The following is a 27,022-nucleotide window of genomic DNA, read 5'->3' as shown; positions in this document are numbered from 1 at the left end:
ATTTCCTTGGTACTATTTCCCAAAGGGTCTGCATAAAGTTCTGTTATATGTGTATTATCTACTCAGTATATGCTAGTTTACTCAACCAAGTTTATGCATTCAAGTTTATTTTGCCTACAAAGTTGATGTAAAATGGGAAAAAAAACATTTCTTCCTCTCTGTGTCTTATAACAGATACTTCACAGCTACCATTTTATTTAAGTTTCACAATATTTCATAGGCACTATTATCCCAATTTTAGAGGTGAAATAACTGTTATCAAGGAGATAATATATTTGCTAATTCCACTGCTGGAAGGTGTCAGGGTCTGTGTTAAAACCCAGGTCTATTTGACTCTTTGAGAGTCTTCCCATTTCCTATGTTACATTGAGTCTCAATGTCCTCATAATTCTTGAGGCACAGACTTTGCACTTATAAACAAATTGTTTCTGGACCATAATGCAATATATAATGCAATATATTTTTACTTCCAGCTAAGATACCTTGTAAGTTCTTGCTTTGAGGACATCCTCTGTTCCATACACATAGTAATGAGACATAAAATATAAAAAGAGAAATTAAGAAACAAACAAAAAACAGTGATCATGCTCAGAACCAATATAAACCTCTCTGAGGCTCAGAACACCAAAGCTGAGGCCTGCTGGACTCCCTATCTAGGAATTTTGTCCTGCTGGGAACAGTGATCAAAAGTCCTCCCAAGGAAGGCAAGGGATGGTTTCAGGCTCACTGCTAAAACTAGGGGCTTCTTCACCCATGAAAAAAGTTGAAAAAGGCTGCAGTGACTGCTTCCAGAGCCATTGCTTAGGGAGGCAGGAGAAAGGTGACACAGTACCACATCTAGGACCTGGGCCAAGCTGTCCACTAGTGCAGAGACTGGATCTGTAATATCTCTTAATAACATAACCAGACAAGACTAAGCCAGTAATAAAAGACCTGATTCTAGTCTGGGAGTCCCTTGGGCAAAAATGGAGGCAACTAAGAGTTAACAAATAGCAAGAAAGGAAAAACAAATTTCCTAATCAGGATGTCTGCATATCAAAATTCCAAAACATATGAGGAAATTCATATTCAGAACAGTGAACAACAAGATTAAAAGAGAGGAGATGGGGCGCCTGTGTGGCTCAGTCGTTAAGCGTCTGCCTTCGGCTTAGGTCATGATCCCAGGGTCCTGGGATTGAGCCCCACATCAGGCTTCCTGCTCCGCGGGAGGCCTGCTTCTCCCTCTCCCACTCCCCCTGCTTGTGTTCCTTCTCTCGCTGTGTCTCTCTCTGTCAGATAAATAAATAAAATCTTTAAAAAAATAAAAGAGAGGAGATAAATTCATTCCAGATGAAAGGGACATAAGAGAATGATCTGAAAATGAGTTTTAAATAGCGTGTTTAGTATTCTCTGAGAGAGTTAAAAGAAAAAATACAAAGAATTATAAAAGCAAGGAGAAATAAAAAAGGTTGATGTGGAAAAGCATCTACTAGAAATCCTGGAAAGAACAAAATATAGTCATTGAAATAAACACTCAACAGACAAAATACACTCTAAAGTCGTCTCAGTTGAAGAAAAAATTTAGTAAATTTTTTTATTTTTTTTATTTTTTTTTAAAGATTTTATTTATTTATTTGAGAGAGAGAGAATGAGAGATAGAGAGCACGAGAGGGAAGAGGGTCAGAGGGAGGAGCAGACTCCCCGCCGAGCAGGGAGCCCGATGCGGGACTCGATCCCAGGGACTCCAGGATCATGACCTGAGCCGAAGGCAGTCGCCCAACCAACTGAGCCACCCAGGCGCCCAAAATTTAGTAAATTAATAGAACTGAGAATTCACTCAGACTTCAGCATAGAGAGACAAGATGAAAAGAAGAAAGAGAAGGAGGCAGACAGGAGTGGTTAAGAGTAGTCAGAAGACAAAACAATTAAAGAGGCTTTAATAGTGATCTAATAGGAATTCCAGAAAAAGATAATAGAGGAAATGGTGGAAAAAGAAAATTCACAGAGATAATGGGGTCAGCATTTCTGAATTGAACAAAGAAATTAATCTTCAGAATGAAAAGTACACACAGACTACCAGTCAGAATAAACAAAAACAATTCCATATATACAAAGTAGATCTTTTTTTAAAAAAAAATTTATGTAAATTCAATTTAATTAACATATACTGTATTATTAGTTTCAGAGGTGGAATTCAGTGGTTCATCAGTTGCATACAACACCCAGTGCTCATTATTTCAAGTGACCTCTGTAATCCCCATGGGAATGTTGACTCCTCCTGTCCTCTGGAAACTAGTTGAAGGCCTTCTTTAGATGTGTCAAAGTGAAATGTTTCTGTTTCAGTCTGTTCTAGACTTTTCTTCTGTCTTCTGGCTCTGCCTTGTTGGCTGATCGAATCTGGATGTCCCAGAAGAGACACTGAAATGGTCACTTCCCTGCCCAAGGATTTGAAAAACAATTTTCAAATAATTCTAAGTCTCTCTGCTGTTGTTCAAAATGTGTATTTTCAGTATTATTTTCTCTTCTGCCACATTTCTATAGCTCTAGCCTTCTCTCTTTCTAGTTGCACAGTCCTTAATTACTGCAGGAGCTTCATTGTACCTCTGTTGCACTCTGAAAAGTGACTCCACTTGTGACTTACTCCTCAGGAGGAGAGACACTCTCTGACTTCATGCCATTGCATCTCTCCATTCTCCTCTCTGCTCCAAATTCAGCCTTGGCAGTTTCAGTGAAAGAGAGAGGCAGTCTTACCCACTTTGGTTTTAGGCAGGAAGAACAATGTTCATAGATCAAGAGTAAACACAGAAACACAAAAACTCACCAGTCTGGATATTAAAGAGTTGTGCCCTTTCCTACACAGAATTCTTGAAAGTTCCCATATCACAGAAATGTGGGATTTCAAGCACTCCCACTTTCTTTGAAACACCAGTCCCTCTGGATGAGGTTTATTAACTCACACTTTTTGCCATATTTGCTATTCACATCCCAGCCCACTCAATTCAAGATCTTGAGCTCTTAAGCAGTCCCCTGAGTAGCAGATGAATATCTGTATGCTTGTCCAAAAAACTTGGTTTCCCTTTAGTAGAGACCTTGGACCCTGAGGTTTTCTTGACTATCCTTCTTCACTGCCTCAATCCCTGGCTATCTGAGCAATTATGATGAGACGGTATTTTGAAACATCCAACAGTGTCTACCCGTATCTTGTTAGCATTAGACTATTTCAAGAAAGGAATCACCTGCTCCCTAGAGACTGACCTTAATTATATAAACTTTGATTCTTAAAACATTTCTGATTGGTTTCTATAAGAATAATATATTATTTTAAGTACATCACAATTAAAGTATTTCTAATTCTTTTTTTTTCCAGGTAATTTTAGGAATTAAATTTATAGAAGTGCTGGGGCACCTGGCTGGTTCAGTTGGTGGAGCATGCAACTCTTGATCTTGGGGTTGTGGGTTTGAGTCCCACATTGGGTGTAGAAGATTACTTAAAAATAAAGTCTTTTAAAAAAATTTTAGAAGTGCGGGGCGCCTGGGTGGCTCAGTCATTAAGCCTTCGGCTTGGGTCATGATCCCAGAGTCCTGGGATCGAGTCCCACATCGGGCTCCCTGCTCAGCGGGAAGCCTGCTTCTCCCTCTCCCACTCCCCTTGCTTGTGTTCCCTCTCTCGCTGTGTCTCTCTCTGTCAAATAAAAAAAAATTTAGAAGTGCTAATTTATCACTATAAGCCAATCAGAAAACAGCTCCTTTAATAAAATAAACTTTAACTTATTAATATCTTCCATATGTAGGACATCTCATAGTCATATAATAAAAGATAAAGCCTCCATGAATAACAGACACATAGACACACAGACATATGGCGAGTTTATGGCTTTGATTCTACAATTTCAGCCATGGGTCAAGAGTCAACACAGAAGCACAAAAACTCACTAGTCCAGATACCAAAGACCCGTTTTTCCCAGTGGGCACAGAATTCTTGGGCTCAAAATAGACAAACAGACAAGACTATTAAACCAGACTTTCTGCTATCTCTCATTCAATAGAAAATAGATCTCTAGAAATCATTAATCCTATTACAGAGATCACCAATGGTCAGACCATATTACCAAATTGCTGATTACTGCTGCCACTAGAGGGACATAATCTATTGTCAGTGTACAAACCAAAACACAAAACTGGTAGAGAAGAAAATTAAAATTAGGAAAACAGAGATTTTAAAAAATTCTGTTGAGGGGCGTCTGGGTGACTCGGTCGTTGAGCATCCATCCCTTGATCTCAGCTCCGGTCTTTTTTTTCTTTAAGATTTTATTTATTTGAGAGAGTGTGAGTGAAAGAGAGAGAGAGATCACAAGCGGGGAGAGGGGGTAGAGGGAGAAGCAGACTCCCCACTGAGCAGGGAGCCCAACTCAATGCCAGGATCCCAGGATCATGACCTGAGCCGAAGGCAGACACTCAACCAACTGAGGTGCCCCTCAGCTGAGGCACCCCTCAGCTCGGGTCTTGATCTCAGGGTTGTGAGTTGGAGCCCTGCTTTGGGCTCTGCACTGGGCATGGAGCCTACTTAAAAAAATTTAACTAAAAATATTCTGTTGTGCTTCAGATTCACATGGGAGCAAGAAAAGAAATACCTGGACTTGGCAGTCCATGAGGCACACCTCTTTGGTCATAAGTTCATCTGTTTCTTTTTTTTTTTTTTAAGTTCATCTGTTTCTGTCAGATGAATACATTGGGCATCTTGGTGTGAATTGCAAAACTGTTAAAGGATAATTCTAAAAAAAAAAGTAAAGTTATACAAAATGATTTTATTTAACTTATTGAATAAAGGAACCAGAGAGATGTTACAGTCTGTTCCAGGAGAATCCAAAAAGCAATTTACAGATCAGTAATATTGACTTTGCAAATGGATGCAGAACTGGCTTTTCTACAGAAGAGGATAGTTCTCCCCCCATTGAATAGAATTCATTCACGTGTTCATAGATAATAATCATTTGAATTACCATCAGTTCTGGACAATTTAATATTAATCACTACAGAATTCTAAAACAGTCATTCAAGATAAAGGTGAATATCTTTTAGGATCAGACAATCCTCCAAACTACAGCATTCTAACATCCATTAATCTTTTTATTATTTCAAAGTGCTACGTTTCTCCTACACATCACAAACCAGAGGTCATAGCATGTACTAGAGGGAGAAGTATCTGTTCATTCACAGATCTGCTCTAATTCTGGTCCTGTGTTAACCATCCATTCAAAAAATACCTTATCTATAATCTACTGTGTACCTAGCACAGCACTAGGTGAGGTAAATTTTGAAAATAATGGGTCATTGTCCTTGCTCGTAAGGTACTTACAATCTTATCACAGAGTTAAGTCATACAAGATACCAGTCAATACATTTAATAAACTGCAAAATTTTGAGTACAACCAGAAAATAGGGCTGTAAAAAATAGAAATACATCTGACCAGCACTATTCATGCATTATGTATTTGTGATTTTTGCCTACTTACTAAAATGTATCTGTAACTCCAAAATCAATACTTGCAAGTCCTTTTTTTTTTTTTGAGAGAGAGAGGGAATCTTATTTTTTTTTTTAAGATTTTATTTATTTATTTTACAGGGAGAGACACAGCGAGAGAGGGAACACAAGCAGGGGAGTGGGAGAGGGAGAAGCAGGCTCCCCACTGAGCAGGGAGCCCGATGTGGGGCTCGATCCCAGGACCCTGGGATCATGACCTGAGCGGAAGGCAGACGCTTAACGACGGAGCCACCCAGGTGCCCGAGAGAGGGAATCTTAAGCAGGCTCCACACTCAGCATGGAGGCCCACGGGGGGTTCGATTTCACAACCCTGAGAGTGTGATCTGAGCCCAAATCAAGAGCGGTGGCTTAACGGACTGGCTACCCAGGTGCCCCCGCAAGTGCTTTTGCAATTATTCATGGACAAATGCAGAGTGGTGAGGTTGTCCAACCTGCATGTTCCCAGGTGAGGTTGAAGGAAACGAAGCCTGCCTTCTTGTTTCAGCTCCCACACTATAAACAAGTGTCTTCTTCACAGTCTATTTAGTACCATGTTTTTCACGTTTTTGTGCTTTTTGTTGGTGATTCTGTTTAAAATGGCCCCCCAAGTGCAGTTCTGAAGTGCTGTCTAGTGTTGCTAAGCACAAGACGTCTGTGATGTGCCTTGCAGAGAAAATACATGGGTTAGATAAGCTTCACTCATGCCTGAGTTATAGTGCTATGCTATGCTATGTTATGTTATGTTATGTCATGTTATGTATTGATTAGGCAACTAAAATGTGACCAGAGGCTCACGGGAACCTCTATATTTCCACTAGAGGCAACGGTTCAGTATTTGCTAATTCAGTTGGCAGTAACTTTAGAGAACATAACTACCACAAATGACAGCAATCAACTCTATTTATACCGAGGGAGAATGTTTTTCAAATGCATCTGATTTCCTCATTAAGATATGAGAACAAAAAAAGCCTTCCCGATAAATTACTCCGCTGCTCTCCCAAAGAGCCTACAAAAGCAGTGATTCTGCCTTCCAGTACCCTTTCCCCATTTCCCCAGTTTATTCTTCCGTCTTCCTCAGTTTCTCTCTCTGTCTCTGTCCCTCTCGGAAGGGTCTCCGCTTAAATAATGCTTTCCAGTAATCTAGAGTCCTATACTAAATTTGAGAAGACACACAGGACACACACATACACTTAAAAGTGACCCCTGCGGCTGTGTTCCCACAAAATTAACTGCAAAAATCCCTGGTAGCACAGTTCTACGGGAACACAGACAAGGGTATTTCCCCACCTCGGGAATCCGCCTTTTGAATCTCCCAAGGATATCATAAAAATACAATAAAACATATTTTTTTCTTCTTAGCTCTCACGCAACCACCCCGTACCCTCCCGTAAGCCTTTACAAAGCTGTTCAGCCCTTAGTTCAGTTCTTGTTTCTTTAAGACAGAGGTCGGTTGTTTGCCCTATTCCGAAATGGCTGCGCAGGCTTCCCCACACTGTGCGCATGCTCCTTGGACGCAATTCGGGGTTGAAGCAATTCCGAGACTTTCGCGGCGCAAGATGGGGACTTGGCGGCCGGCGAGCCGGAGCCTCCCAGCATGCCTTGCAGCCGGGCCCAGAGTCCCGACGTCTAGTGATGGGGAGCCCCTGGTGCTTTCGGCCGCCAGATCGGGTGTAGAGGTTGAAGTTGAGCCCCGGGCCTGGGAATTGGACGCCCGCAGAGGGCAAGATGGAAGCGTGGCGCTGTGTGAGGAGGGGCTACGGCCGCTGTGTGGTGGGGAGAGGCCGGTCAGTAGGGCTGGGTGGCCGGAGGGAGGAGCGGGGGCGGTTGGCCCGGGTTAACCCGGGGCGGGGCGGGCTGGGGGAGGAAGGAGGAGGAAGAGGGTCCGGGCGGCGGTGCCGCGGGGACGAGCCTCCGGAGACCCCGAGGGATAGGTAAACCCGGCGCGCGGGCGCTCGGCGGACAGGGTCCGGGCCGGGCCCGGGGCGATCGGTCGCCGGCAGGGCTCGTGCCTTTCCGACCTGGCTGGGCCTTGGAGTCCCGGCCCACTTCCCCTGCCCTGCCCCGGAGCTAGCCCGAGCCCCCCGATCGCCGGCCTCCTCCCAGGCCTCAGCACCCGCTTGGAGCTGAGCGTCGGCGGGGAGAGGTCCCGGGGCGGCCTGACCCCGAGGGAGGCGCGCGCGTCTCACGCACGCCCAGGGATTTGTTTGTGGTGTCAGTGTCTCGCCCACTTCAGTCATTTATATACAAGACTTTACGGTTTATTACCAAATTCTCGTTCCACACTTGTGTGTACTACATTTTTTCTTGAAATTGTCTCTTTTTTTTTTAGAAAGGCACTTCAGTAATGCTGCCTATCTTAGCGTCGCCCTAAGCAGTATCCTCGAAATCTTGGGTTTGACGTACTCATGATGGTTTTTTTCTAACAAATACTTAGAGGTGAAAAATCAAAAAGTTTCATTGTGTACCATGTGAAATGGACTGGTGTACAGCACCTGGGAAACACAACACTGTCTTAATTATTATATAAGTTATGGGGATCTGGTTTTAATTTATACTCCGGGGCTTGATGACAATTCAGTTCAACAGTTTTCCTGAGTACCAGCTGTGTGCCAGGCACTGTGCTAGGCACTTGTGGGGGGAGAGACCGGGATGAGAATGAATAAGAAAGCTCTGGCCTTGAAGGAGCTCATCATCTTGAGAAAAAGATGTCTATATAAGTAACTACAAATATAGAGAATAAGTTTTGTAGCACAAGTTTTAGATTTCAATACAGTAGCCTATTAGGATAGAAAAGGTATGGAGCAAGCACCTAAATCTCTAAGGCTTTCAGAGTTGTCACAAAGCAGAATAATCTGCCCATGTCATGCCTTTTAAAGATTTACAATTAAGTTGAATTTAGACAACGATTTGAGAATGCATAAACAACAAAAATATATCATAAAAAATTTAAATGCCTTTAAAATGAATATATAAAAGTCAAGTAACAGTAAATACAGTTTAAGCAAAATTTCTTTCGGTGGTAGAAGTGGACAGTATTAACACTATCTTGGAAGTGTACCTTTAATGAATTCTGGGAAAGGTTAGAAGTCCTCTGAATCCAAAATCTTGCCAGAATAGTATGGTGAGAAGATGGTGCTTAAGTTGCATTGTTTCTTAAGAGAGCCCGAGAGCAACATATCTATTCAAGTTAATGGTAACACTACTTTGGAGACATTTTGGATGATCAGTACATTGGTGCTGTTGGGTTTGAAGTATTGGTGAATTATTAATAAGTAATCGCTATCCCATTTCATTACTGTCAAGGAGAAGTATGCCTTAAAAAAATAAAAAAGGACGGAAAAATAAATTATCCACCTACTGATTAGCCAGAGAGGTAGTTTTGTGAAGTTGTGATAGGTTTTTGTTTTCTTAGCTCTACAAATGTTTGGAAGATGTAATCTTTGTGTAAAAAACTGCTCAGAAACATGTTTCTACTCCAAACCCACGTTGGAGGAGAGGTTTGCTTTAATTGTACTCAGCTTAAGTGTTCCATATTGAATCGAGTATTATGTTTGCTGTGGGTTTTATTTATTCATAGAGTTTATTAGATATTAGAAAGCTACTCTGAAAATCAGTTTGATGGTTGATTAATCTCTCAGGTGAACTGAGGACTTTTTGAAGTTTGTGTGGTATTTTGGGAGGCTGGTGGATTCTATGTTAAGTATTTCGAATACCATTCATAGGTGTTTAGGGAGAGTTTTGAGACTGTTGCTACTAATAATTAAATCATGGCTGTTCCCCTCCCCCCATCCCTCATGATTTAGAAGTCAAATTTTAAATATTAGACATTATCTTCCCTTGAGGAAACAGATTTGGATTTTGGGTGCTATAGCATGAACAAATAGTGGTACCTCAAGGAGTGTATTTATTTCTTTTAGATACCCCATGTTACCCCATCACCAGAAGAGTCTGGGCAGAGATTGGACGACACCGTGGGAGAATCTGCAAAGGTGTTGCTGGAACAGACATATTTCTAGTTGTATGAGGTGGCCTGGACATTATTCTCGTGCTCCTTACCCATACTTCAGTAGTAGGCATTTTTCACTAAATTGGAGACCACCTTGTTTGTTTGAGTCTAGAACTCCGTTTCAGTACTGGAACTGGAGACCTGACAACCTGAGCCAGACCTCTTTGATTCATCTCTCTAGTTACATCATGAACTCTGAGGGAGATGAGCCTTCATCAAAACGAAGAAAACACCAAGGTAAAGGTGACGTTTATCTTGGTGCAGAAATAGACAGAAGCCGTAGAGTTACTGAAACTTTACTATCTAATAATCCTTAAAACCTCCTCCAGATTTTGGAGGGGTTTAGTATTTATTTTCAGCCAGTAGTTTTCCGTTAGGAAAAAGGAAGTAATTTTTTAAAATTAAGTCTTTATTTATATCTATTTTTATTTTTTATTGTGTATTTCTGGCAGTAAATATAGAAGAAACTATAGAGAGAGAGAATAAGGTTGGGAAAGAATGTAGGACTAAATTAAAACATTAAATTTAATTTAAGAATAATTATCAAATCCATTGTTTTTAAAACAGAGGTCCTTAGACTTCCTAAAATTGGTATATGTTCTTGGGAGTTCACATATCTATTTAAAAAATTAAATTTCATGTTTTTATTTATTTTGAAGATTTTATTTTTAAGTAATCTCCACACCCAATGTGGGACTCAAACAACCCCAAGATCAAGAGTTGCATGCTCTACCAATTGAGCCAGCCAGTTTAATGCTAACTTTTTTATGTAAGACAAAAGGATATTCATAAATAGGTGCAATCATAATTGAAAGATATTTTCTCACAGAATAAGAGTTTAGCTTATTCTGGATATTTCTCAAAGTGGGTTCTTTTGATATAATCTTGAGAGACTGTGGGAAGTTTTATCTTTTAAGAAGGGGACGACATCTTATTCAACTTTGAGAAACAATTTTTTTCTAAATATGTTGATCATTTCTAGTTTTGTCATTCTTTTTACGCCAAATAATTCACGAGACTCCCTTTGTGCTGCCAGCCCTGCTCCTCCCCCAAGTATATATGAATTATCTAAGTAGAATTTCGAGTTGTCTTTCTTACTGAGCTATGGTTTTCAGTGAAGATAATTCCTCTGAAGGTATTTGGAAATAGACTGTGTAGGTGTTAATGTGTAGGGAGCTCACATAAGTTTGTCAAAGGAAAACACGCAAAGTGAGTCTCACTTGGAAGTCAGAGCTAGGTTAGCTCGAAGATTAGTTCGTGATCTTTTAAGTGGAAATTCTGCTACACATTAGAGTAGAAATTTTAAGCACTGAAAGTGAAAATCTATTTTTATAATACTTGACCACAGCATGTGTTCATCAACAAATATTCGTTTGAACGAATGAAAGGTGTTAGAGGCATTAAAATTAGGTTCCTAAGAACAGTCAGTCATAATCTATAAATCTAGGTCTGTATGAAGACATGAGATTGCTTTTCCTTCCCGTATTCATTGTTCATCAGGTCAGCTCACTGCTCTCTGGTTTAGCGTTTTGTAAATCTGGTGTGCTCTCAGGTGGAGCTGTGGCGTACTGACAGGCATGGGCTCAGGAACCACTCTCTGCTCTCATTCTGCTTCACCACTAATTGTATGAACTTGGCCAGGTTATGGAACCTCTCTGCTCCTTGGTTTCCTAGTGTGAAATAATGCCCACTTTGAACGCCTGTTGAGGATGAAATGAGACATGTCAAAGTGCCTAATACACTGTCGGCTTCATAGTAGGTACTCAGAAAATCGTGGTGGTTTTCCCTTTAACGGATGGGGGATTACATTTACATACTGATAAACTTTGATTGCGACCTGACTCTTTATATGTCCGTTCTTCCTAGGTGTTGTGAATAAGGAAAATGTTCTTCGTTAAGCCATATTTGTGACTTCCGATAATTCACTAATACTTTTCCATCAAGAGAACAGCCTTCTAACTTGCCTGTCACTTTAAAGTGGCATTTGAAGGATTTGTGTGACACAATTATGACTTTTTAATTAGGCACCCTAAAAACCTGATCAGGCCTATTGCTTACTTTCTTTGATTCATCTGTCTTCTCTGCTGTGATCACCTTGTTCCTCCTGACATGGAAGGTATATAAGCTTTTGTAGTGTGAATTTATGTTGTGAAGTATATGAAGGCCAAAGACTGTCATCTCTGTCAGGCGTCTTCAAATTGTCTTCCATGGAACCCTAGCATTCAAACACATTTCTGTATGTTTATTAAAAACAAATGTGGTCAGGAGAAAATATGTATTTACCCCATCACCCCAGCTCCAGTATACCAGGAGTTGATGGTCATGACATGAAAAGTAATACCAGAGTTGTACAAAGTCTAGAAGTTTGAAAGCCACTCTATTCATTAGGTAATCTGATGGTTTCAGTTACTTCAGAAATGGAATTGCAAAAAGAGTTGGCTTACAAACGCTTGTCCCGACAATACAACCTCAATGATGTATGTGCCCTTAAATATAAATATTTTACAAGAAAATAAGAACAACTTTTCTGGACCTTCATCTTTCATATTTTACTATGGTGGTGACACCAGGGTAGTGCTTTGTGATGGTAGCTTGCATTTTGTTTGCATGACTAGGGCCCTTTGCATCTCGTATACGTACGAAGACTATGATTTGTGGCTAAAACCATCATAGACAGTCCCCAATTTATGAATGAATTGTGTTCTGGGTAATTAGTTCTTGAGAATCAGTTGTCAGCCATTGTTTCTGTTTCCCCCATGGAAACTGTTACAGATCTCAGAGTAGTCCTGCAGAGTCAGTGCAATTAGCTGTAGTTCTTGGCCTTTGCAGGTAGGATTCTCCATATTCAGTGCAGGATACAGAAGGGGATAGTTTCTGTCCCTTTCCTGAGTATAGGACAAGCTCCAGGCTAAGTTCTGTAATCCTGAAAGGCTTTTGTTTCGTTTGGTTTTCCTTCTGTCCACCTTTTTTTCTTTACCCTTCTCCTCGGGTTCTTAGTACCTTCATGGTATCGTTAAGTCTCCAATACCCCGTTCCACCCAGACCTCACTATTCATAAAAATGATCTTTCTCTTCTAGCCTCTGGTCAAAATGTCTACTCCCTCCGTGCAGCTGCTATCAGCATTTAGATTTTGAGGAAAGCAATCTTATTAAACTCGTTTACCAGAGGGCATTTTTAAATTTCACTTTATTGGCATTCTCATGGAGTATATTGATACTCTGATTATGAATATATCATCATTGTGGAAGATTTAGAAAAATCACCCACAATCCTTCTGCTCAGATAACTGCTCTTAAAAATACTGGTATATTTTCCTTTTGGTCCTTTTTTCCTGTATGTATAGAATTATTTTTCCTCAATTTAATTTTTAATTGGTAGAATCTTAGGCATTGTAATCCAGTATAGTGAAAACCTTCACACAGGAAAAGGGAGATATTCTAAGACTGAGGTTTTTCCTGTAAATTTAACCATACTTGAAAATCGATCTCCAAATCTGTTTTCCCAAGTTCTTCCCATTTCTTGTTTTCCCCTTCTATTGAGCTCATAGAATCTCTAAAAGTTCCGCATTTTTCTTCATGGCTTCCATGGCAGTAAGAGTATCCTCCTTCATGGTGGGGTGAGGGAGACAAGATCAAAGGGGCGTATGTATGTATATTTGTGTGTGTGTGTTGTAGGTCATTTCTAAGTCAAGGACTGCCTGTAGTTGCAAAATCTCATGCTTTTTGATTCTCTTTTCATCACTGTCAGGGTACATGTATCTTTGCAGAGTGTAAACTATCACACATTCGTGGTTGCTGCATGCTAGGTTCTTCAATTAGCGCTTGTCATTTACTAGCATTCTACAACTATGTTATCTTTTGCTTTGGTGTGCATTAAAAAGATTTCTTTGTTCATTTTGTCTGCATTGTTCCACTAAATACTGCTTCCATATATTGCCATCATACACCCTTCATTCATGTCTAAACCAGAATTCTGAGATGAGTTATTTCTAGAACTTAATCATTTGGTAATCTTATCTTACTAATAGGAAATAAACTACGGTGTGAAATCATCTTATTGAAAAGCCAACTGTGACATACAGATATAGTTGACCCTTGAACAGCAGTCGAACTGCGTGGGTCCACTTAAACGTGTACTTTTTTGATAAGTGCGGTACAGTACTGTAAATGTATTTTCTTTATGATTTTCTTAATATTTTCTTTTCAGCTTATTTTATTGTAAGAATACCATATAAAATACATATAACATACAAGTTATGTGTTAATCTACTGTTTATGTTATTGGTAAGGCTTCCAGTCAAGAGTAGGCTATTAGTAGTTAAGTTTTGAAGGAGTCAGAAGTTTTATGTGGATTTTCAATTGCACAATGCCCTTAACCCTCCCCTCCACCCCTCCACCCCCCCCCCCCGCATTGTTCAGTGGTCAACTGTATGTTATCATGGTTATAAAGTTGCTGAGCGTGTCTGGCAGAACCACTTCTTAACCATAAGTAGGTGAGAAACTATATAGTCCTAGCTTTATTAATACTCTCTCAGTCTCCATAATGACTTGCTAGATCCTTTTAAACTTGTTTTATACCTGTTGGTCAGTCATTATATCATTTTACTGCCTTCATAATCAATTTGATGACAACATCTGTTACTTAGTGCTATGTTGCCATTTCCTGGGGGAAAACATTCTGTTCATTACCTGTGGGAATTTTTAAAAGGCAAGAAAAAACTTACATGCAGGAAAATATTTAGTCTGTTTTTCATTAATTCTCTATATTTTGTTCAATATATTTTAACAGGCACAATACAACGACATTGGGAATATATATGTAACCATAATAAAGACAAGACAAAGATCCTAGGAGACAAAAATGTTGACCCCAAATGTGAAGACAGTGATAACAAGTTTGACTTTTCAGTGATGTCCTATAATATACTTTCACAAGATTTATTGGAAGACAATTCACATCTTTATAGACACTGCCGGCGGCCAGTTTTACACTGGAGTTTTAGGTTTCCCAATATTCTGAAAGAAATTAAACACTTTGATGCAGATGTAAGTGCAGAATATCATCAAAATTCTTCACATAAGAAAAGCTCATTTGTGAACTAAATGGTTTTATCCCTTTTGTTTGTGGGGTAAGAAGGGAAGGTGGTTTTAAATATAGTGATGGAACATTTTTTTTTAATTTTATTTATTTATTTGAGAGAGAGAATGAGAGATAGAGAGCACGAGAGGGAAGAGGGTCAGAGGGAGAAGCAGACTCCCTGATGAGCAGGGAGCCCGATGCGGGACTCCATCCCGGGACTCCAGGATCATGACCTGAGCCGAAGGCAGTCGCTTAACCAACTGAGCCACCCAGGCGCCCAGTGATGGAACATTTTTTAACAATGTATCATGACTTCCAAAGAGTCATTTGCTAATCATTAAATTTTCAAAAAAAAATCCAAAAAGTTGGTATAAATAATCATTATTGGTATAAATAGTCATTAAATTTTCAAAAAAGATCCAAAAGTTCTGCTTACCAGTCAGTCTGAGACAGGGACTGGCAATGTATTAAATATTCAGTAAGTATTTCCGTTGATTTGAAATGTAGGTCATTCCTATAAAAATCTAGATACATTCAAAGAAATCACCTTAAGAGAAGACTAGAAGGATTTAGTACTAATGAACATTGTAATTCAGGAAAAATATCCCAACATGTAAATTTAAAATACTTCTTTTGAGAAATACCAGTTTTGGATAGTAAGAGAGAGAGCTTCATGTAATTAAAGGCCAGGTTTTTGGGGACTGATCAAATCTAGAAATATTAATTTGATAGTTTTAAGAAAAAGGATTGTGTCTTTTTATTTCAACTTTCATTAGATTTTTAGAATATTAGACGCCTGTTTTTAAAGATGAAAGCACCAGAAAATTCATATTTGCTCTCTGTTTTAATTCAAGCCATTTTTTCCTTCCAAGGTACTTTGTTTGCAAGAAGTTCAAGAAGATCATTATGGAGCAGAGATCAGGCCAAGTTTGGAATCTTTGGGTACAATGTAACTTTTATTTTAGCCGGATTTACTTTGAAAGATTTGTGTGTTGTTAAAGTATAACGTGCTAACAAAAATGTGTGTGGTGTATACTGGCAAAAAAAATCTTGGGGCACCTGGGTGGCTCTGTCATTGAGCGTCTGCCTTCCGCTCAGGTCATGCTCCCAGGGTCCTGGGATCGAGCCCCGTATCAGGCTTCCTGCTCCACAGGAAGCTTGCTTCTCCCTCTCCCACTCCCCCGCTTGTGTTCCTCTCTCGCTGTGTCTCTCTCTGTCAAATAAATAAAATCCTTAAAAAAAAAAAAAAATCTTAATTTTGAAAAAGCTTAATACCCATTTCAAAAGGTCAGGAAAAGATTGAGATATTTTAAGTGGGAACTTTTGGGTTGATATATAATTTTATTTTTTCTTATTTTGTTTAAGATTTATTTCTTTTGGAGGGGAGGGGCAGAAGGAGAGAGACTCTTAAGCAGGCTGCACACTGAGCCTGCTGTGGGGCTCGATCCCACAATCCTGAGATCACGACATGAGCCAAAACCAAGAGTCAGATGCTCAACCGACTGTACCACCCAGGCGCCCCTTGATATATAATTTTAATTCAAACAGAAAAGTATGTAAGAATCTCTTAATAGATTCCTTTCCAGGAGTTGCTCTACCCACCACTAGACCTCGAAGTTTCTGAGTTCTATATCAGGGACCATTCTGTCTGGTTCATCATTATAACAGTGTCTACCAGTAACAAATGGGTAGTTTGTTTGATGAATGAACACTTCGAGAAACAGTTCATCTATTTAAGAAATGCTGCCTACTTTGCATTCATTCCTCAGCAAATATTTTTTGAATGCCTGCTATATCCTATGCACTATCCTAGGCTGTGGTGATCTAGCAGTGAGCCAAATAGATAAGAAGTCACTGTCCTTGTGGAGCCTATATTCTGGTGGAGAAAGGCTGACAGTAAACCAAATAAATACTTAAATAGCACATTAAGTAATGATAATTTTGGAGAAAAGCAGGAAAGTAGAATGGGTCAGATTTCAATTTTAAACAATCAGAGAAGGTAACATTTGAGCAGAGACTTGAAGGAGGTGAAGGAACAAGCCATACCTAGAGCCTTTCAGACAACAGAAGTAGCAAAGCAAACGCCGAGATAGAAGTGCCTGAAGGCAGCTGGTGAGGTGTATGTGAAGTAGAGCAAGCTGGGAAGAGTTAGAAGCAGAAAGGTCAGAGATGGGCTGTCAGGGGGTCTGGAGGGGGCGGTGTAGATTATCATAAGGCCTTACTGTCTTTGTCACGACTTTTACTGGGATGGAAATGAGAGCATGATCATGCACATTAGCATATTTAGAACTGAAGTCTACCAGTAAAGAGACCCATTCCTAGGACCTAGACCCAATCTCAAACTTAACATCCTACATTATTAATGCTTGGGAGAATACACTTTGATAAACGTTGTACAGAGATATTAGAAGAGCTGTGTTTTGCCATATATATTTATATGGCAGTCCTGTGTTAAATTTCTTTCTTCCTCGTAGGTTATCACTGTGAATACAAGATGCGGACAGGAAGGAAACCTGATGGCTGTGCCATTTGCTTCAAACATTCCAAGTTTTCACTCTTATCAGTGAACCCAGTGGAATTCTACCGCCGTGATGTTCCTCTGTTGGACAGAGACAATGTTGGATTGGTGTTACTCTTGCAGCCCAGAGTTCCGAGGGCTGCCTCTCCTGTGGTCTGTGTAGCTAACACACATCTGTTGTATAACCCAAGGCGAGGCGATATTAAGCTGACCCAATTGGCCATGCTTCTGGCAGAGATTTCCAGTGTTGCCCATCAGAAAGATGGCAGCTTCTGCCCTATCATTATGTGTGGTGACTTTAATTCTGTTCCTGGTTCTCCGCTTTATAGTTTTATAAAAGAAGGAAAATTGAATTATGAAGGACTTGCCATCGGCAAGGTAAGTGCTTGCTTCATCATCATTAGGAGGCGGACTTAAGTCTCTCTGTTCATTGTAGTGTGAGGATAGTTATCACATGGCTGTTTGAAAACCTTGGATGACCCAGTACCCTCGCTTTACCAAGCTGTGATGATGTTCCCCAACTACTAATAAGTAATGCTCACTTGGTTGAATTTCATCTTTTCCATCTATTCATGGCAGCATTATGCTTGGAGGAATTGGCAGGTAGCAAAAAATCCAAAATGGGGGTGAAGAAGAAAAAGCATTGATAGACTTCGTAAATGAGGAACTATTCATAAGGGAGTGTAATAGACTTTTGAATGCTGGATGTGGGCAATATAGTTGGCAAAACAGTAATTTAATATTTCTTTAGTATGTACATTTTCTTTTCATAATGGTAAATATTTTAATTTCTTAGCTGACTATATCTCATGTTTCTCCCATGTTTATCTTCATTGTGCTTTTTGTTGCTTGCTTCAGATCATTTGATCTCCAGAATTTTAACCAAAATATAATTCTCCACCACTGAGGTTTGAGTGATAGTTTTAAAATTTTGTAAGAGTTGATCTCCCTTAGTATTTTATATAGTAGTTAGATCAAGTACATAAGATTTTATATTAATGTAATTGCAGGTAGCAAAAAAGGAGGGGCAGTATTAATCCAAAGTTATAGATCATATAGATGTCCCAATTAGACATGTACAGGAGAGGAAAATATTGCCATTTTTATGTAAATAGTAACTGCTTTCTGAATTGTATTTGAACAAGAGTTCATAAGCACAAATAATCACTTACTATGATGAATAACAGATAATATTTACCATTCTTGGATTTCCTCTTATTTAAGACATAAACTTTTCAATACATAAACTATTTAAAATCTATTCACTTAAGATACCTGTTGAAATTTTGTTTAGGTATCTGGCCAGGAACAGTCTTCACGGGGACAAAGAATTTTATCTATTCCAATTTGGCCCCCAAACCTAGGTATCTCACAGAACTGTGTGTATGAGGTACAGCAGTTACCAAAAGTAGAAAAGACAGGTAAGTGTTTGCAGTACATTTTGGCAGTCTCCTTGATAATAGCGTTCCCTTTGAGGAAGACATCAGACTAAATTTTTCAAGGGATAACATCTCAGGGATGAATATTCATATGTAAAAACATAATACTTACTTGCTTATTCCTTTTCTTAATGAAGTCTAAATTTACCATTCTTAAGTTGACCTTCCAAAATTGCATGAATTATTTGCATGTTGCTTTGGAAATGTTTGCATTTCAGTTTTGCTAATTACGGAGACCATCAAAACATAAAGATTCCCTGATGGAACATTTAACTAGGCATCTGTCTAAACTAGACATGTCTTGAATATCATTCCTAGAGTAGGAGGACTATTCTATGGCATACTAGAGCAGAACCATATATTGATAGTTTAATATGTTTCTCTTTGTTCTTATAGACAGTGATCTGACACAGACAGAGCTGGACAAAACAGAGGTCCTAGTGACAGCTGAAAAGTGAGTTCTGGAAAGTAACAGTAGACATTTAGGGACTTTACTTGGGTAAAAAAATCATTTCTCAGAAATCACTTGGATAAAAAATGAAAAGGATGTTTTTCCATGCTGGTGAAGAATGCTAAAGTCAAAATAGACCTGAGTTCCTAACTGTGCTACATTTTAGCTGTGTGATTCTGAACAAGAAACTTAACATCTCTGAGATTCAGTTTCTTTATACTTTGGGTAGTTGGGAGGATTACATGAAACAAAGAATGGAAAGTGTGATGTTTGATTCATAGTAAGGGCTTAAGCAGTGTTATTTAAAGCAAACAGCCTGTCCATGGACCTGGACCAGCTAGTACTCTGAAATATGTTGCTATTACATATTTAAACAAAGGTCAAGATTACAGGAAAATACCTTTCAGATTTCAAGAGGATGCTTAGCCTCCTTTGGCTTACTAGATCTCAAAATAATCTGTAGGAGAATTGATCGAAAAAGAATATGCCAGTATAAATATTTATATTTAAATCATATAGTTTATATAAATATTTATATCTCTTGAACTGCAGGGAAAAGTTACCAAAGGTGGAGGGGTGAAGATGCCTGGGTTCCTTATGATTAAAGAAGCATGAATATTTGGGGCTATGGTTGAGAAACAGATGTATGTGAATACAGCAGGATGGAGATTCAATCTTGTCTCTTTGGGAGATTCTTAAAATGTTTTGATTTTATATTGTGACTCTTACTAGTTTTAGTTTTTGTTTTAACATTTGCATTTAGGGACCAAATTAGAATTCTCTCATTCATTTTGTCTGCTTTCTTCTTGGTCTTATTTTATTTTGTATACTTTGTATTGAGAAAATATTATCTCATATATAAGAACCTGGTAAGATGGGAAGCAACATTTTTTGAATTTTTAAAAAAGAATATGTAAAAATTCATGATTAAACCTTTCAAATATAGTAAAAACTTCCCTAAGATTTTTTTTAAAGATTTTACTTATTTATTTGAGAGACAGAGAGAGAGAGCACCCGTGTGAGAGAGCATGAGCAGGGGGAGGGGCAAAGGGAGAGGGAGAAGCAGGCTCCCTGCTGAGCAGGGAGCTTGATGCGAGACGCGATCCCAGGACCCTGGGGTCATGACCTGAGCCAAAGGCAGACGCTTAACTGGGCCACCCAGATGCCCTCCCTGAGTAAGATTAACAAAAAGACAAATCTAACAAATATTTGGTTTTGAGTAATTCTATAAATCTTTTTATAACAGAATGAGGTATAAGAAAAGATACTTTTATGGTGATTAACATAACAATAAAAAAAGAAAAAAAAAGAAAAGATACTTTTAAGTATCTATATATAAATGTAGTGTGTTTATATGCAGAGCTTTTATCTATAAACCAAAAAATTGTTAGTAAGAGAACAGTTTGCAGGAAACCTATTTTACTTTTAATAATATTGTAAATATAAGTTCTCAGACATAAAACATTGCTAAAACTGGAAAGCAAGGGCATTTTGAAAGAATAACCTTTGTTCTTTGACATTGAGCTCTTTAAAAAGTGTCTTTATATGTGTATCTTAAGCACCTAAGGTAGTGCCTGTAACTTAGTAGGTATTTGTTAAATGTTGAATTTTAAAGTTTAAAAAATTTTTTTTCACAATATAAAAGATTTTTAAACTTTAAGATGTGTTTATTGGAAGTGATTTTTAAACTCTTTATTACATCACATGTATTTGTAACATGAGATAAGATAAACCATTATAGAAGCTGTTTTAAGATGCAGTACAAAATTATCTGATATGTCATAGCAGGAATAATCATAGAAAAATATAGCCCCTCTGACATCAAAAGTCTGGTGGGTTCTACATAACATTCATAAAGGCCACTTTTTCTTTCTTAAAAACACAACAAATAACTTATAAATTGTTTTAGAATGCATATTTATTAGGAAGTGCAGGCTCTCAAATATGTTATAATTAATAATAAATCACATTAATATGTTAATAATTGAGCTTTTACCCCACGTATCAAAGCCTTGTTAATGGGTTTTGGATATCACCACATGAATAAATGAATGCCAAATTGTGATGTGGTCTGTTTAAATAAAGCTTGTTTGAATGTCTGGCTTTGTCTGGAAATTAAATGAGAAAGTGCTTTAAACAGGAAGAATTCTAAAAATCAAGAAAAACTTGATGCTAAGCAATTTTTCTTTTCAATTTAGATTATCTTCAAATTTACAGCACCATTTCAGCTTGTCGTCTGTTTATTCACATTATTTTCCTGACACTGGAATTCCAGAAGTGACCACCTGTCATTCCCGAAGTGCCATAACTGTGGATTATATCTTCTATTCTGCTGAAAAGGAAGATGTTGCCGGGCAGCCAGGTAAAGAATGCATGTAATCTTACACTGTGCTTAAGAAGATAGTAACTGTGGGTGCCTGGGTGGCTCAGATGGTTAAGCGTCTGCCTTCGGCTCAGGTCATGATCCCAGAGTCCTGGGATCGAGTCCCGCATCGGGCTCCCTGCTCCTTGGGAGCCTGCTTCTCCCTCTGCCTCTCTCTCTTTCTGTCTTTCATGAATAAATAAGTAAAATCTTTAAAAAAAAAAAAAAAGAAATGTTTCCTCTAATAAAAAAAAAGAAGATAGTAACTCCAACCTTGGTGCTGAGGTCAAGAAAAGTTAGCTAAATATCTAGGTGAAGTTTTAAATTTAAAAGTTAAAAATATTTTGAAATTGGTAATGTATTTGAGTAAATCAGTTAATCACCCGCAAAACATGGAGGCAGTGAAACACCTCAAAGCAAATTATTGCCTAAGAATTACATCCTTAGCTCACCCTTCCAGTTCCAGTCAGCTTCTGAGTTATGGGTCTCTCATATTGCCCTTTGGTTTTACTTGCCATAAATTTACTGGGTTTTTTTTGGTGGGGGAGGGACAGCAACATCAGATAGTTTTGTACTTAAATTTTACTAAGGCATGCTGCCTTCATTGGAGGACATAGCTTATATTGACAACAACAGAAAGTTTTGTCATGTTGATTCTGGAATATTGGATCTTTCTGGAAAGAGAAGTCCATTATATGAATATGTGGTTTCAAAAAGCAGAGGTGATAAAACACTTTTCCTTATATGATTCAGTGAAAGTAAGGTTTTAAATATTAACCAGAATATTTAACGTGGAGAAGAAAATGCAGTTTAAAATGACTGGAAGTCAAAAAATATCATTCAGAAAACTTCACAAGTCCAAAATGTGGACAGTTGTTTTGTCTTTTCTGGTTTTCCTTTTTTTTCTTTCTTTCTGTGTGTGTGCTGCTTTCCTTTTGTCCTTTTTTCTTCTGTTTGTGTTTTCTTTCCTACTGAGGATAACCTTATTACTATCACTCAGGGGATGGCTTAAGTTTAGCCCTCCCCAACTAGATCAAGTCTGAAATATGCTTGCTGCTTTGAATTTATAGTCGGGGTCTGGTAGTTGTCATGCTGTAAGTGTTCACTAGGTGGCGGGAGTGTGCCATAGACCGGCATCTCACATGTTGCCGTTAACAGCAGGTCCTCTTACTCTACTGTAGGCACTGACTCTGGAACCGATGATGCTAATTTATTTTCCAGTCACCTTATAAACTTCCTACTCAGCTGTGGCTGGGTCTGTCTGGTTTATACAACTATGGAATAGTTGATGAATTTCTTATGTAGTTGTCAATCTCAAATTACTTTTTTTTTAGATTGATTTATTTATGAGAGAGCAAGAGAACGTGTGTGAGCATGGAGAGAGGGGAAGTGGCAGAGAGAGAGAGTCCCAAGCCGACTCTGCACTGAGCTTGGATCTCATTGTGGGGCTGACCCCACAATCCCGAGACCACCACCTGAGCCAAAACCAAGAGTCAGACGCTCAACCGACTGGACCGCCCAGGCGCCCCTCAAATTACTTTTTTTTTTTTTATTTTTATTATTTTTTAAAGATTTTATTTATTTGAGGGCGCCTGGGTGGTTCAGTCGGTTGGGCGACGGCCTTCGGCTCAGGTCATGATCCTGGAGTCCCGGGATCGAGTCCCGCATCGGGCTCCCTGCTCGGCAGGGAGTCTGCTTCTCCCTCTGACCCTCTTCCCTCTCGTGCTATCTCTCATTCTCTCTCTCTCAAATAAATAAATAAAATCTTTAAAAAAAAAAGATTTTATTTATTTGAGAGAGAGAGCATGCACAAGTCAGGGGAGAGGCAGAGGGAGAGGAAGAGGTACAAGCAGGCTCCCTGCTGAGAAGTGGAGCCCCAATGGGGGTTTCAGTCTCAGCCCTGAGATCATGACCTGAGCCGAAGTCAGATGCTTAACTGACTGAGCCACCCAGGCGCCCCTCAAATTACTTTAACATACTTATGTATTACAGACAGTATTTTCTTCTAAAGATTATTTGCAGAACTCAAAAAAAAAATTTGAACCAGAAATAAAACCAAACATCTAAAACTGCTGTGTGTCTGAGAACTATAATTAGGTTATAACTCAATATGAAATTTAATCATATTCTAAAAGCTGTTTCCCATTAGACTGCAGAAAGTTCTGAGGTTCTGTATCATCGTTTAAAAAAGGACTTGTATGATTAATTTACAATGACCTGTTGACACAGTTTCACCAAACATGTGTTTCCTTAATGTAGGAGCTGAAGTTGCTCTGGTTGGTGGCTTGAAACTTTTGGCCAGACTATCACTCCTTACGGAACAAGATTTGTGGACTGTTAACGGACTTCCAAATGAAAATAATTCTTCAGATCATCTACCTTTATTGGCTAAGTTCAGACTTGAGCTGTGACTCTTCTTTGATTACATATATACTTTTCTTTCCAATTTATATTCTTTTTCAAAAAAATGTAAAATATTTCTTGAGAGTTTGCATGTTTATTTTTGCGCCGTGGAGTTTCTGAAGAGGTTATGTTAAATGCTTGAAACAGATGTCAGAAGAAACAAGTTTACAACAATTTTCTTTGTAATACCGAAAAAATATTTTCCTGACAAGTGCGATCCAAACGCTCCTTATTGTAAAAGAGTTGTAAATATTTTTTATTCTACGTCCCAGTAAAATTGACAGTGATTTTTAAATACAGTGCATCCATCCTCTTTAGTTAGTAAAGAATTTCAGTTGATGTTTTTGGCAAGCTTTATGGTGGATCCAAAGTGTCTTTGAGTTCTTGCAAACCACAACTCATTTCCCTCCCAGAAGGCCTGATTTCATTGTGAGGACCATCTGTTTGTTGAGACCTAATTAGTTCATCTCGGAAATCACAAGTGTCCAGCCAACCAGTTTAGCTTGGTTTTGAGGGGGCTTATAATGCTTTCTAAAATTGTACAAATTGCTTAATCCGTCTTATTACTCTCCTGAGCCATGTACTATGTCTGCATTTTGTTGGGAGATGTAGGTCACCATTACTAGTAGGTGAGGTGCTGTATACACGCCCTCTTTCCATCCTGTGACAGACCATTCCAGCATGCCTGAGAGAGGCGAAGACTGGGTTAGAATGCCTTTGTTTCCCTAAGCACTTTGCTTTTTGTTTTTTTTTCTTTTTTCTCTTCAGTTTCAAGAAGAGATCCCTGGGTTGGGGGAGAGACTATTTTTCTGAACCAGTTCTGTGGAAATTCATTCTATGAGGAAACTTGTCTTTAGAACAAAGTGGCAGCTATAAGATTCTTTTGGTTTTGCCTTAGATATTTAGGAAGCCTGCAGAACTAGCAGGGAGATACCAACTTGGAGACCTAATACTCTTAAGTAGTAATTGTAACCATCTTAGTGGTTTTGTTTCTAAGATATTACTTTGTTTTCTTTTATAATAAGGCAGCAGTGTGAGGTGGTGCTGACATTTTTTTGTAAAGTGGTTTAAGAGCAGGTCTAGTGAGTCCCACAGTTGGCGCTCTGTGAGTGTTTGGATCAAACATTTTAAAACAGAAAAAGTGAACATGTCCTCTTTTTTTAGACATTAGGATCAAAGAATTATGCGCATTTTTACTAAGTAGTAATTTTATATTCAATTATACTGAATTATAAAAGTTTTTACAATGGGTGTTCTTCATAGAACGCCTCATCTTAAATTAGAAAGCAGTAGTTACTCCAGGTCCTGGACTCTAAAGGTTTTTGTACTAAAGTATATTTACTACAGTTATTTTTTAAGAAAAGAAATCAAATGACTACCTGAACAAGGCGTGTGGGTTATAAGGATTTACCTACTAAAAATCATAATAAGTATTTTTAAATGTTTAATTTCTCACTTTTTTGGGTTTTTACTTATAGTATTAACTGTAGTTCTAAGATTTTCCACATTTTCTAGTAACAGTCTGCAGAATATTGTATGTTCTAATTAGCAGATATTGTCATCATGAAATAATAGTATAATTAATCCCTTTTAATATTGGGGAAAGAAAAATGAAAATTCATTAATTACTGCTTTGTGTTTATGTGAGTTTATTAACAGATAACTTTGTGTATAGGTCATTGTTGCTAAACTAACATCTCTGAAAACTTCTGTGAAAATTTAATTTTTTATGTCCTGATCAATATATTGATTTTAGGCCCTTTTCATGTGCTTCACTTTGTAGAGTTAATCCATAAAAATGTTTTCCACTTTAGCCTTTAGAATGTAATAGTATTTTGTGAACTGGAGGCCAAGAGGTCAGTCAATGTAACCTTCTCACAGGTTTTTAAAGCTCCACTAAAATTAACTATCCATTTGTCTTCACTTTTTTTTGGTCAGAAGAATTGCTAACTCTCTTGTATTTACCTGCCAAAAGCATTTAAACTGGTTAATTGCTGAAGCCAAATCACCCCCAATCGGAAGTGGTATACTGGCCAAGTTTTAAAATGGAAAGAGATACTGTGGAGTAAGAAATGTTGGTTTTACTATACCTTTTGATATCAAGATAAGATGCATGTTTGAAATCTTGTCCTTTTTTTTTTTGGAATTTAGCAACTGTCTGCTTTTAACCCTTTGCTTTCCTAAAAAACCAAGTTAGAGATCCAGAGAGTTCAAGGGGTTGGGGAAACAGAGAAGTCAAGTTATTTGCACTTTGTCTCTATGAATCACCTAATAAATTATTACTCTAGTGCATCTGTGCCTGGAGATTTTGTGGTAGGTGTGCTAAGTGTGTACGCTGGGCTGTTCCCCATTCTAAACTATTTCATTACCCTAAAGCCTGTATTACTTAGGGTGATGCTAAAATGTAAGTGAGTTCAGATGTGGCAAAACAGAATAGTGTTGAATATAGGGTCTGGAAATTGTGGAAGAAGACAAGGATGAGGGAGTGATAAATGAGTTTACTGGGACAAGTATGTAGTAAAAGGACAAGAAAAAAATAAATCACACCATCTTACGTTTTTGGAAGAAAAACAATCCTTAAGTTTCCAGGATGGTTTTATTAAAGTCCCATGCTGTGTATAAACATACAAGTGATGAGAAAAACATTAACTTGAAACATGCACTTATCTGGCATTCTCTAAAATACCATTATACAAGTTTTCCTTTACTTAGAAAAATACCCACTAAAACAATCACAGTTTTCCTTAAAGATTTAAAAAAAATGTATTGGCCAGAACAAAGTCCAAGAGAATAAACAAGATTCTGAATTGTGTGTCAAAAAAACTGTACAAGGTTGTACATAAAACTATAGCTTACAAAAAGCCTCGGGTATAGTAAGAATACAGAATTAAGATTTCCAAAGTTCTATTTACCAATATCTATTAATAAAATCCTTATGAAATAATTGACTTAGAAAAAGTGAAATGCTCATGATTTCAAAGTGTATAGAAAATACTAAATATCACTTTCTGAAATAAAGTATACTCAAAACAGCACAACATGGAGTCTAAAATCAAGATTTCTGTCATCCATTTAAACTTTGCATATATCCCCATAATGGCTTAAGCATAAAATCTCTCTTGCATTTATAACTTTAAAAACTAGATTCAAATCATCTCATAGTTTTATTTTTTATCTTTTGAATAATAGCCAGTTTTAAAAATCAATTTTGGGGAGGGGGTAAATTGTGTCATGGTTTTGTTTTGTTTTTGCCTTAATATCAT

General features: G+C 38.2%; 1 protein-coding gene across 4 annotated transcripts; it reads left to right on the top strand.

The window, feature by feature from the left end:
- Nucleotides 1-7,035: 7,035 nt before the first annotated feature.
- ANGEL2 (angel homolog 2) lies at nt 7,036-26,717 on the top strand. 4 transcript variants are annotated; one of them, XM_027611513.2, is made up of 9 exons: nt 7,036-7,243; nt 9,418-9,743; nt 14,296-14,552; nt 15,459-15,528; nt 17,061-17,482; nt 18,399-18,525; nt 18,940-18,997; nt 21,193-21,356; nt 23,616-26,717. In XM_027611513.2, exons 2-9 carry the CDS (start codon nt 9,425-9,427, stop codon nt 23,765-23,767), a joined length of 1,569 nt encoding a protein of 522 aa, XP_027467314.1. In that variant the 5' UTR covers nt 7,036-7,243; nt 9,418-9,424; the 3' UTR covers nt 23,768-26,717. The 4 variants fall into 4 exon arrangements, with proteins under 4 accessions (XP_027467314.1, XP_027467312.1, XP_027467315.1 ...); XM_027611511.2 differs by having other exon boundaries at nt 7,036-7,284; XM_027611512.2 differs by lacking the exon at nt 7,036-7,243 and adding an exon at nt 7,371-7,431.
- Nucleotides 26,718-27,022: the final 305 nt, after the last annotated feature.

The sequence above is a fragment of the Zalophus californianus genome, chromosome 10 (genome assembly GCF_009762305.2).
Source record: "Zalophus californianus isolate mZalCal1 chromosome 10, mZalCal1.pri.v2, whole genome shotgun sequence".
NCBI lineage: Eukaryota > Metazoa > Chordata > Mammalia > Carnivora > Otariidae > Zalophus > Zalophus californianus.
This window is presented reverse-complemented; position numbering and strand designations above follow the sequence as displayed.

What these genes read in the sequence shown, in the direction of transcription:
- ANGEL2 (XM_027611511.2), top strand. Translation starts at nt 7,226, where the DNA reads ATGGAAGCGTGGCGCTGTGTGAGGAGGGGCTACGGCCGCTGTGTGGTG. An exon ending in GTCCTAGTGACAGCTGAAAA is followed by an intron (nt 18,998 to 21,192) that starts GTGAGTTCTGGA and finishes TTTTCAATTTAG; the next exon opens with ATTATCTTCAAATTTACAGC. An exon ending in AGATGTTGCCGGGCAGCCAG is followed by an intron (nt 21,357 to 23,615) that starts GTAAAGAATGCA and finishes TCCTTAATGTAG; the next exon opens with GAGCTGAAGTTGCTCTGGTT.